The sequence below is a fragment of the Callionymus lyra genome, chromosome 16 (assembly GCF_982586985.1).
Source record: "Callionymus lyra chromosome 16, fCalLyr1.hap1.1, whole genome shotgun sequence".
NCBI classification, from domain to species: domain Eukaryota; kingdom Metazoa; phylum Chordata; class Actinopteri; order Syngnathiformes; family Callionymidae; genus Callionymus; species Callionymus lyra.
Window position 1 is genome coordinate 22,612,950 of NC_141833.1, and position 13,487 is coordinate 22,626,436.

Genomic DNA, 13,487 nt, shown 5'->3' on the forward strand with positions numbered 1-13,487 from the left:
GTCTGGACCTCCGGGTCCCGGGTCAGTGTGACGTCCCGGGTCTGGACCTCCGGGTCCTGGGTCAGTGTGACGTCCCGGGTCTGGACCTCCGGGTCCCGGGTCAGTTTGACGTCCCTGGTCTGGACCTCCTGGTCCCGGGTCAGTGTGACGTCCCGGGTCTGGACCTCCCTCAGTCGGAGCCTCCACTGGGTCTCCATGAATAAATGAGTGGATCCATGAATTATTCAAGGCGTGGCTCAGCATGAGCGCCCCCTTGTTTACCCCGAGATCAAATGACCGTGAAAGTTTCATCCGTGAAACACAAACATAAACGTGGATCAGCAACAGATACTGTGTTTGACCCTGAACTCATGGTTTTTACCGCAATATTTTCTATAATAAGACGTTTTCTGCTGTAATGACAATACTACACATATATACTTGTTACTACACTATCACAACATCAGAGTCAAGTACTGGACAATACTACACATATATACTTGTTACTACACTATCACAACACCAGAGTCAAGCACTGGACAATACTACACATATATACTTGTTACTACACTATCACAACACCAGAGTCAAGTACTGGACAATACTACACATATATACTTGTTACTACACTATCACAACATCAGAGTCAAGTATTGGACAATACTACACATATATACTTGTTACTACACTATCACAACACCAGAGTCAAGTACTGGACAATACTACACATATATACTTGTTACTACACTATCACAACACCAGAGTCAAGTACTGGACAATACTACACATATATACTTGTTACTACACTATCACAACACCAGAGTCAAGTACTGGACAATACTACACATATATACTTGTTACTACACTATCACAACACCAGAGTCAAGTACTCGACAATACTACACATATATACATGTTACTACACTATCACAACACCAGAGTCAAGTACTGGACAATACTACACATATATACTTGTTACTACACTATCACAACACCAGAGTCAAGTACTCGACAATACTACACATATATACTTGTTACTACACTATCACAACACCAGAGTCAAGTACTGGACAATACTACACATATATACTTGTTACTACACTATCACAACATCAGAGTCAAGTACTGGACAATACTACACATATATACTTTTTACTACACTATCACAACACCAGAGTCAAGTACTCGACAATACTACACATATATACTTGTTACTACACTATCACAACATCAGAGTCAAGTACTGGACAATACTACACATATATACTTGTTACTACATTATCACAACACCAGAGTCAAGTACTGGACAATACTACACGCATAAACATGTAACTACACTATCATTATATATCACTATATATTGTATCATTGTATTGTTACACGTATCAACACACTCTTGAAAACACACAATCGCTCTGTTTACAAAACACACAGTATTCGCTGAATAAATACTGTCTTTTCATTCTTTAATCCAATAATTGTCTTTCATTAAAAAACATTTTATCAAAAGATTTTCCATCTTAAGCGACAATATTTCATATTTTACTTCAATACTTTATACAAGGATAGTCAGTACACAAACATTTTCTGACAGGAAAATATTCGATACTTGATACAATTTTGGACGCCACAAGAAAACTAAAGAAAAAAGGAGAAAAATATTTGTACGAGAATCAAATATCGACACGTTTGATACACGCAGATATTTATATATATCAAGAGATAGATATACTTTAGTATCAATAATTTTTTGAGTCTTGATTGACAAGTTTTTATTATATTTATTACTCATGAATGTATTCCTATTGGTTTCACTCTTGTATTACAAAGTATATAGTTTATGTTTATTCATCAAAAGTTTTTCGTTCAGTACAATCAACTGTAATTCTACTAATACTCATGTCTTGAGTGAAACAGGATCAAAATACATACAAAAAAACACATTAAAAACAAACTGAAAACATGAAAAACTTCGTAAAGTGTTTTATTTACGTTTGTGTTTAACGTCAGTCGTGGAAAAATCATCGTAAACACGCGTCCGATCTTTTCCACGTATAACACGTGACCTTCGTAATCGTTCCTGGAGCTTCATGACGTCTTTCAACCCACGTGTGTGTGTGTGAGTGTGTGTGAGTGTGTGTGTGTGAGTGTGTGTGAGTGTGAGTCTCCCTCGAGTGTGTTTATCTTTGTGTTTACATCACGTCGGACAGTTTTCAATGAAGCATCTGAAGGATTGATTGAATCTGTTGGAAACATTCCTCAGCTGTCGCACGACGACGGTGATGGAGAATCAAATCAAGCAGAGTGCAGAGTCTTAGTGTGTGTGTGTGTGTGTGCGTGTGTGTGTGTGTGTGTGTGTGTGTGTGCATGTGTGTGTGTGTGCGTCGCTCACTGATGTTAATTCAGCTTCTAGAGGCTTGTGACGCGTGGGCGTGTTTGAGGCCAAATGTTAGGGTAAGTGGTGCAGTGGGAGTGTGTGTCAGTGGAGCTACACACTGTGTCACTGTGTGTGTGTGTGTGTGTGTGTGTGTGTGTGTGTGTGTGTGTGTGTCCACGTCTCTTTACTCAACATCAGCAACTTTTACATTTTCATGTTTGAGATGTTTTATGTTAATGTTCTCTCACCCTGTCACTCACTTCTGCTCCAACACAATAGACACACACACACACACACACACACACACACACACATGCTCGCACACACACACACACACACACACACACGAGTGGGTGCCTCATCTGCATAATCAACACGTTCACATCTGGACCAGTTCATTCTTAAAAACTGCCAAAAGAAAGAAAAGGTTTTTAAATAGAAGACGTTTGTCGTCGTGACAACGAGTCGCTGCTTAAGCAACAAATGAAGGATTTAACTTAAATAACTTTATACTGTTGTTACAAATATTGTTCTGAGATCATAAAACACACAAAATACTTTTGTTTTTGTGAAATGAGAGAATTATTTTTTAAGATCAGAGAAAATCAACAACATTTTATGACGTTTTTCAATTTGTTTGTTTATTTATTTATAAACAGCTTTTCTTTTACATCAGTTTTAGTAAATTCGAGGTTTTTATATAATCATTCAATTTGATCATTTATATTTTATATATACTTTGTACATATAGAATCAAACAATTTTCAACTATAATCAAACATTTTTTAACTATAATCAAACTATTTTCAACTATAATCAAACAATTCTCAACTATAATCAACTATAATCAAACAATTTTCAACTATAATCAACAATTTTCAACTATAATCAAACTATTTACAACTATAATCAAACTATTTTCAACTATAATCAAACAATTTTCAACTATAATCAACAATTTTCAACTATAATCAAACTATTTTCAACTATAATCAAACAATTTACAACTATTATCAAACTATTTTCAACTATAATCAAACAATTTTCAACTATAATCAACAATTTACAACTATTATCAAACTATTTTCAACTATAATCAAACAATTTTCAACTAAAATCAAACAATTTTCAACTATAATCAAACAATTTTCAACTAAAATCAAACAATTTTCAACTATAATCAAACAATTTTCAACTAAAATCAAACAATTTTCAACTATAATCAAACAATTTTCAACTATAATCAAACAATTTTCAACTAAAATCAAACTATTTTCAATATAATCAAACTATTTTCAACTATAATCAAACAATTTTCAACTATAATCAACAATTTTCAACTATAATCAAACAATTTTCAACTATAATCAAACAATTTTCAACTATAATCAAACAATTTTCAACTATAATCATACAATTTTCAACTATAATCAACAATTTTCAACTATAATCAAACAATTTTCAACTATAATCAAACAATTTTCAACTATAATCAAACAATTTTCAACTATAATCAAACAATTTTCAACTATAATCAAACAATTTTCAACTATAATCAAACAATTTCCAACTAAAATCAAACAATTTTCAATATAATCAAACAATTTTCAACTATAATTAAACAATTTTCAACTATAATCAAACAATTTTCAATATAATCAAACAATTTTCAACTATAATCAAACAATTTTCAATATAATCAAACAATTTTCAACTATAATCAACAATTTTCAACTATAATCAAACAATTTTCAATATAATCAAACAATTTTCAACTATAATCATACAATTTTCAACTATAATCAAACAATTTTCAACTATAATCAAACAATTTTCAATATAATCAAACAATTTTCAAATATAATCAAACAATTTTCAACTATAATCAACAATTTTCAACTATAATCAAACAATTTTCAATATAATCAAACAATTTTCAACTATAATCATACAATTTTCAACTATAATCAAACAAAATTCAACTATAATCAAACAAAATTCAACTATAATCAAACAAAATTCAACTATAATCAAACAATTCAAATATATACAGCAGGTACTCATTATTTCAGATGTTTATGTGATTTTACTTTATTTTGTTTGGTAAAAAGACAAATATTTCAAACAACATTTGTTCTGTTCGCAGGAGGAAGTACAAGAAGACGTCTCAAAGGTAAGTGTGGCTGTGAACGAGGACGACCTTCTCGTCTCTGGAAGAATCAATACTGCGTCGAAAAAGTTGCCGTAACCTGGTCTTATCCCAGCATCGGAGCTTCTTGATGGATCTTGATGGATCTTGAAGTCTTGATGGATCTTGATGGATCTTGAAGTCTTGATGGATCTTGATGGATCTTGAAGTCTTGATGGATCTTGAAGTCTTGATGGATCACTTCAAAAACTCTGGAGAAGTTTCTGATGTGGACGAGTTCTCTCGACTTATGAGAACAGACAGGATGTTGTTAACACCTCGAGTCGTGACGAAAAACCTAATCTTATTTATTACTACTGAACAACTCATTACTACTGAACAACTTATTACTACTGAACAACTTATTACTACTGAAAAACGTATTACTACTAAACAACTTATTACGACTGAACAACTTGTTACTACTGAACAACTTATTATTACTGAACAACTTGTTACTACTGTACAATGTATTACTACTGAACAACTTATTACGACTGAACAACTTATTACTACTGAACAACTTATTACGACTGAACAACTTATTACTACTGAACAACTTATTACTACTGAACAACTTATTATTACTGAACAACTTGTTACTACTGAACAACTTATTACTACTGTACAATGTATTACTACTGAACAACTTATTACGACTGAACAACTTGTTACTACTGAACAACTTATTATTACTGAACAACTTGTTACTACTGAACAACTTATTACTACTGTACAATGTATTACTACTGAACAACTTATTACGACTGAACAACTTGTTACTACTGAACAACTTATTATTACTGAACAACTTGTTACTACTGAACAACTTATTACTACTGTACAATGTATTACTACTGAACAACTTATTACTACTGTACAACTTATTACTACTGTACAATGTATTACTACTGAACAACTTATTATTACTGTACAACTTGTTACTACTGAACAACTTATTACTACTGTACAATGTATTACTACTGAACAACTTATTACTACTGTACAACTTATTACTACTGTACAATGTATTACTACTGAACAACTTATTATTACTGTACAACTTGTTACTACTGAACAACTTATTACTACTGTACAATGTATTACTACTGAACAACTTATTACTACTGAACAACTTATTACTACTGTACAATGTATTACTACTGAACAACTTATTACTACTGTACAACTTATTACTACTGTACAATGTATTACTACTAAACAACTTATTACTACTGAATAACAATATCTTCTTTGTTTTATTTCTTGTCTGTGTCCTCTCACCACTTTCTGTGGGTTATGGAAAGGTTTGAGTTAATTTAGGTGTAGGACTTGGTCAGGTTAGGGTCACTTAATTTAGGGTTCAATTAAGGTTAGTACTTGTTTAGATTGGGTAAGGGTTAACGCTAATACAGGGTTAGGTTTAAGTCAGGGTTAGTGTTTGGTTCAGTTAGGTTAAGATAGTTTAGGGTTAGATCTGTGTCGGGTTAGATCAGGGTGAGGTAAACTAAAGTTCGGTTAAGGATTCATTTAGGGTCGGATTAGGGTTAGTTTAGGTGAGGTAAGGCTAGGTACGTTAGGGTTATGGCTTATTTAGGTTACGTTTGGGTGAGGGTTTATTTAGGGTAAGGTTAAATCGGGGCTAGGTTGGGCTAGGTTAGGGTTAGATTAGAGTTATCTTAGGTTAGGGTAAGGGTTAGGTTAGAGTCAGAATAGGTTTAGGTTATGGTTAGGGTCAGTTCATTTAGGGTTCAATTAAGGTTAGTACTTGGCTAGATTTGGTAAGGGTGAATGCTTATTCAGGGTTAGGTTAGGTTTACGTTGGGGTTTGGGTTCCGATAGGGTCAGTTTAGGGTGAGGTTGAAATAGTTCAGGGTTAGATCTGTGGTTGGTTGGGTTAGGGTTAAAATAGGGTTGGATTAGGTTAGGTAAAACTGGGTTACGTTAGGGTTAATGTTCAGTTAGGGTTTATTCAGTGTAGGGTTAGGTTGGGATAGTTTATGATTAGATTAGGATTAGTTTCGGTAAGGGTTAGTTAACAAATTAAGGTTAGTTTAGGTTAGGTAAGGCTGGGTAAGGATAGCCTTACAGTTAATTTAGGGTTATGTTCGGGTTGGGTTAAGTCAGGAGTAGAGCCGGAGACGGCAGTTGCATTTGGTTACATTGAATGTTGTCATATCTGTTCTGAGGTACTTTGCAAAACTACAGGAAAAACAAATGTTTACTTTTCCAATTAATTAATTTAAAGTATGACTTGACTTTGTGTTCATCACAAACACACAAACACACACTGAAAGTGTACACTAACAGAACCAGGGTTATGTTTGGACAGGTGTCGATATACGGGGTTATCGTTGACCTCTCGATCCGAGTTTGCTGGTTGAAGGTTGAGTCGTGATCTCCATGACAACAGGTTCTGGTTGATGGAGACACGTCGCTGCTGAACTGTGAGATTGCAGAACATGTAATTGTGGGAAACGCTCCTCGAGCTACTTAACGCCACAGCGTGCGGCGGGAAATGCCGACTCTCTCTCTCTCTCTCTCTCTCTCTCTCCGTCACCGCCTCTCGGCGTCTCTCGCTCTCTCTCTCCGCCCGGGCGGGTGAGGCGACGGATGATTGGCGGCTCCACATGTGTCGGAGTAATTACGACCGGGCTAATTGACGGAGGGAGACACTGGGACATTGTCATCACTGACACACCAGGACGAGGCTCACAGATGCGGAGACTGTCGTGGGAGGTTTTGAGCGAAGGAGTCACGGGGGAGAGAGAGATGAGAGTCGTTTATCTTTCATCCGAGACTTCATCCTTCTGACGGCCTCGCGGCAAGACGGTTGCTGGTTCCATTCTCGAGGCGTAGTTTACACGAGTCACTCCGGGGTTCACTCCCACGGTCCAATCGTACGCCGCGAGACAAAACAGAACGGCACCAAAGAGACACATACCTCTGCCAAGAACCTAATTCAACCAGATTTACTATCACACACTATCACAACACCAGACTTAAGTACTGGACAATACTACACATATATACTTGTTACTACACTATCACAACACCAGAGTCAAGTACTGGACAATACTACAAATATATGCTTGTTACTACACTATCACAAAACCTGAGTCAAATAGTAGAAAATACTACACATATATACTTGTTACTACACTATCATAACACCAGAGTCAAGTAGTAGACAATACTACACATATATACTTGTTTCTACACTATCACAACACCAGAGTCAAGTACTGGACAATACTACACATATATACTTGTTTCTACACTATCACAACACCAGAGTCAAGTACTGGACAATACTACAAATATATACTTTTTACTACACTATCACAAAACCTGAGTCAAATAGTAGAAAATACTACACATATATACTTGTTACTACACTATCATAACACCAGAGTCAAGTAGTAGACAATACTACACATATATACTTGTTACTACACTATCACAACACCAGAGTCAAGTACTGGACAATACTACACATATATACTTGTTACTACACTATCACAACACCAGCGTCACGTACTGTACAATACTACACATATATCCTTGTTACTACACTATGACTATATATCACTATATATACTGTGTCAACACACTCTTGACAAAACATCTAATATTCAGGATGATTCTAAAAAGTATTGGAAGATCATTCAACCTTCAACAAACTCACTACATAAACTCAAGGACCCATAATGTATGGCAACAGTTGAAGCAGGTCTGGTTTGCTTCTTTTTGACGTTTCATTTCCCAATGGTTTGTTTTTTCGTCTCCTTTTGTGTTTAAAAACTCAGCTGAAGTCATGGTCTGCTGCTCAGAGTTCTTCTAGCGGTGGAAAGATATTTAAGTTATATTTAAAGAAGACAAGTGTCTTCAGCTCCATATCATTTATTTTCAAACTTCAAAAGGAATCTATTTCCAGCGTCAGTACAATCTTTATATTTAGATGAATGTCACGACAGTCGCTGCATATTCAACTGTAATTCACTTTGTGAAGAACGTCTGCACAAAAGATGTGGATGCTCTGACAAAAGAGACCTGCCAACATGATAATGGAGCTTTTGTTTGTCTCCGAACACAATGAAGATGAGACGCTGACATCACATCCTCGTCTTCATGGAGCTTCTCTGGTGTTTGATCGTCACCTCATGTTGAAGGAGAGTCATCACTTATCTGAGACTCCAGAGACATGAAGCTTCTCAGGAGACACTGATGGACAGATGATGAAGAAAGATCAACACGAGATGATTACAGTTGAAAATAGTTTGATTATAGTTGAAAATTGTTGGATTATAGTTGAAAATTGTTGGATTATAGTTGAAATTGTTGGATTATAGTTGAAAATTGTTTGATTATAGTTGAAAATTGTTTGATTATAGTTGAAAATTGTTGGATTATAGTTGAAAATAGTTTGATTATAGTTGAAAATTGTTTGATTATAGTTGAAAATTGTTTGATTATAGTTGAAAATTGTTTGATTATAGTTGAAAATTGTTTGATTATAGTTGAAATTGTTTGATTATAGTTGAACATTGTTTGATTATAGTTGAAAATTGTTTGATTATAGTTGAAAATAGTTTGATTTCAGTTGAAAATTGTTTGATTATAGTTGAAAATTGTTTGATTATAGTTGAAAATAGTTTGATTACAGTTGAAAATTGTTTGATTATAGTTGAAAATAGTTTGATTATAGTTGAAAATAGTTTGATTATAGTTGAAAATTGTTTAATTATAGTTTAAAATTGTTTGATTATAGTTTAAAATTGTTTGATTTCAGTTGAAAATTGTTTGATTATAATTGAAAATTGTTTGATTTCAGTTGAAAATAGTTTGATTACATTGAAAACTGTTAGATTTGAACTTTATAACGTCTAAAAAAAAGGAATACAGAGTGAAAACGTTCTAATATTCTCTAAATTGACGTCTAATACGAGATGTACTAAAGTGACCTGCAGCTGAACCAGCATCCCACAATTTTCTGACTCCTCGTTCACCCGTGTTTTTTTGCTTTTCTTTTAACCTTTTCAACGGAGCAACATTTGACAAACGTAATGAGCTGCTATTTTCTGCGCTGCACCTGTTCATCTGTGTCACCTCATCTCTAGTCATGCATGTCGCGGTCATCACCATCAGCAGATGCCAGATGTACTCGGATGAAATACTAGCGATAAAAAAACGACTGAAACTAGATCATTTAAAATATGCTTAGAGTCACAGTGGTTGAGTGAAAACACTTTGAAGCTAAATGTGGACAAAACTGAAACTCTGGTGATTGCTCCTGATGATAAAGTTCCAGGGTTGAGTCAGTACTTGAGTGACTGAGGTCAGTCTGTCAAACTGAGCCTGAGAAACCTGGGTGTTGTATTTGATAAAGACATGTCTCTTGTTCAACACTGAAGAAAACTGACCAGAAACTGTTTCAACTGCCTCTGTAGTTCACACAAAACTCTTTAGTGAGAATTCTGAGTTACTCTAGTAGAAGAACTCACATTTCTCCTTCAAACTCTTCACTGGCTGCCAGTTTCTTTCAGGATCATTTTAAAATTCTGGTTCTTACTTTCAGATCTATTCATGGTCAGACCTTCCATCAGTGATCTGATCCAGACTTACACCCCAGCTCGGGCTCTGAGGTCTGTGGATCAGAATCTACTGATGGTTCCTGAACTTCTGGACCAGAGGAGAGAAATCCTTCCAGACTGTTGCTCCTAAGCTTTGGAACCATCTCTGTGTTTGATGATCTACTGACTCCTTCAAGAAACATCTCTGTGTTTGATGATCTACTGACTCCTTCGAGAAACATCTGTGTTTGATGATCTACTGACTCCTTCAAGAAACATCTGTGTTTGATGATCTACTGACTCCTTCAAGAAACATCTGTGTTTGATGATCTACTGACTCCTTCAAGAAACATCTGTGTTTGATGATCTACTGACTCCTTCAAGAAACATCTGTGTTTGATGATCTACTGACTCCTTCAAGAAACATCTCTGTGTTTGATGATCTACTGACTCCTTCAAGAAACATCTGTGTTTGATGATCTACTGACTCCTTCAAGAAACATCTGTGTTTGATGATCTACTGACTCCTTCAAGAAACATCTCAAGACACTTTTATTTGAGCTTTTTCTTCACTTACTTGTTGCTTCTGTGTTTGTCTCTATGGTGTCTTTTAAACTATGTATTTGTGAAAGGCGCTTTACAAATACAAGTTACTCACTTTCTTACTATTGATGCTTCATTATTTACAAATGTATCTTGTTGACTTCATTATTTTCTGATTGTTTATTTCCTCACAAACCGTCGACTCGTCTACACTTACGCTCAGAAACATTCTTGTGTTTACCTAAAATATTTTCCTCTCTGGCTTTAATCTTGCGTTTTATGGCGTCAGTAACTCTGGGCTGTAACGGCTGCGGCAGCACCGGTGATTTATGGACGCCTGTCATGTGATCGCGGCCTCGACGGCGGCTGAAATATCTTCCGCCGGTCACTTCCTCTCGTGGTCAAGGTTCTGAAACAGGCCCGGTGCCCCCCGGGTCCGGCCCGGCCTCCGGCCTCGGTCGGCCTTCTGTGGTCAGCAAGTGTGTGTTGCCGGGTCTGTGTGTTCTCTGGTTCCCCCAGAGGTTACCGTGTTTGTTGCCGTCTCGGACACGGATCGCAGTTCTTGGCCGCCGCGACTCCTCCGGGGCGTCGCAAGCCTGGTCACCTCATTATCTCCGTGAAGGTGTGTGGGTTGACTCGGCTCTCCAGGCTCTGTTTTGGCTTGTTTGTGTTGTTTTCCAATCCTGTTCAGGAATGTGTTGCTGTGTCCACAGTGAGTATTTCAAGAGTATTTTCCATGAGCAGTACAAAGAACTATGTCCACGTGAAGACACTTGTTTTTTCAAAGACGTTGCTGTAAAGACACACGATTCCCCCCAGAACAATGCACTACCTACGTCCTGCCTGTGTGTGGCGCTGTACTGAGTACAGATAGAACTGTACTGTACTGATAGAATACTTACTTACAAACATACCACTTCCCTTTCATGAACGCTTTAAAAAAGATACAACAACAATGGTATTCTTACATAAGTGTTTATTGTGTTTATTTATGTATTAATATATATATACAGTATATATATATATATATATATATATATATATATATATATATATATATATATATATATATACATATATATACTTACAGGTGTATTTTCAGCAGCAGTATGAGGATGAGACACGATGATACCGGTGTAAATATCTCACCAATATTTCTCATACTTCTTGATCCAAACCAAACGTGCTGCCAGCAGGTGGCGATAGTGTTCCTACAGCTGGTTGAAATCATCGTTAAATAGTAGTAGAAGAAGAAGCTGTCGCGTCATTTCCTGTTAGTGTGTAGCAGCAGAGTTTGATTTGAGACATACTATGTGTGGAGAATGAGTTACTAGTTAGTACGTACACTATCCTGATGCGCACTAAACAGTGCACTAAGAGAAGTATGTGATTTGAGACACAGCTCCTGAGTCTATTAGTGTTGCATCATGGGAAGTGGTACACTAGAAACCTGATGCCAAACGATCCTTTCAAAAAGCAAACAAAGTCTGCATATGTGTCTACGTTTCCTGGAGTTCAAACAAGTATATATATACATATATATATATATGTATATATATATGTATATATATATATATCTCTGTATCAAGGATGTCGACGAGGAACGACTTGAGCATCGTAAGCTCTGGTTAAACTGACGGTCGCTATAAACGCTTCATAGAACCAGCAGGACTTCAGGGATCGCCGGTTCAACTGATCTGTAGCGAGGTAGTGAGATAAGTCGCTCCATCCTAGTCGCCAGGTTATGTAACTACTAGACTACAGTGACGTGCCTTATTGACCCTGAACAACAACAACACTTAATAAAAATGACTTACTTACTTACTTACCTACTTCTGGTTAGTGCTGCACGATATTGAAAATATGTGCGATATTTGATATTGATGTCTTGAAGTGCGATATAAATATTATTATTAAAGTAAATTCCATTTTTTTTCTTTAGCCTAAAAACGTAGCCACGCGCACGCACAGCCGCACAGGAGCGAGAACTACATTATAAAAACACTGAAAACAAGATCATAAGTTAGTATTACTTCACTGGATCACTAGTGTTTGACTAGATCATAAGTTAGTATTACTTCACTGGATCACTAGTGTTTGACTAGATCATAAGTTAGTATTACTTCACTGGATCACTAGTGTTTGACTAGATCATAAGTTAGTATTACTTCACTGGATCACTGGTGTTTGACTAGATCATAAGTTAGTATTACTTCACTGGATCACTAGTGTTTGACTAGATCATAAGTTAGTATTACTTCACTGGATCACTAGTGTTTGACTAGATCATAAGTTAGTATTACTTCACTGGATCACTAGTGTTTGACTAGATCATAAGTTAGTATTACTTCACTGGATCACTAGTGTTTGACTAGATCATAAGTTAGTATTACTTCACTGGATCACTAGTGTTTGACTAGATCATAAGTTAGTATTACTTCACTGGATCACTAGTGTTTGACTAGATCATAAGTTAGTATTACTTCACTGGATCACTAGTGTTTGACTAGATCAGAAGTTAGTATTACTTCACTGGATCACTAGTGTTTGACTAGATCATAAGTTAGTATTACTTCACTGGATCACTAGTGTTTGACTAGATCATAAGTTAGTATTACTTCACTGGATCACTGGTGTTTGACTAGATCATAAGTTAGTATTACTTCACTGGATCACTAGTGTTTGACTAGATCATAAGTTAGTATTACTTCACTGGATCACTAGTGTTTGACTAGATCATAAGTTAGTATTACTTCACTGGATCACTAGTGTTTGACTAGATCATAAGTTAGTATTACTTCACTGGATCACTAGTGTTTGACTAGAT

The 13,487-nt window shown here is 35.8% G+C and overlaps 1 protein-coding gene across 2 annotated transcripts in view; it reads left to right on the forward strand.

The window, feature by feature from the left end:
- LOC148064186 (dual specificity calcium/calmodulin-dependent 3',5'-cyclic nucleotide phosphodiesterase 1A-like) overlaps positions 1 to 13,487 on the forward strand; it is an 88,643-nt gene that overhangs the window by 4,790 nt on the left and 70,366 nt on the right. For both annotated transcript variants that reach the window (XM_087810628.1, XM_087810627.1), the window contains exon 2: positions 4,503 to 4,529. In XM_087810628.1, coding sequence (XP_087666754.1) covers positions 4,503 to 4,529 — 27 coding nt within the window. The remainder of the gene's footprint in view (positions 1 to 4,502; positions 4,530 to 13,487) is intronic.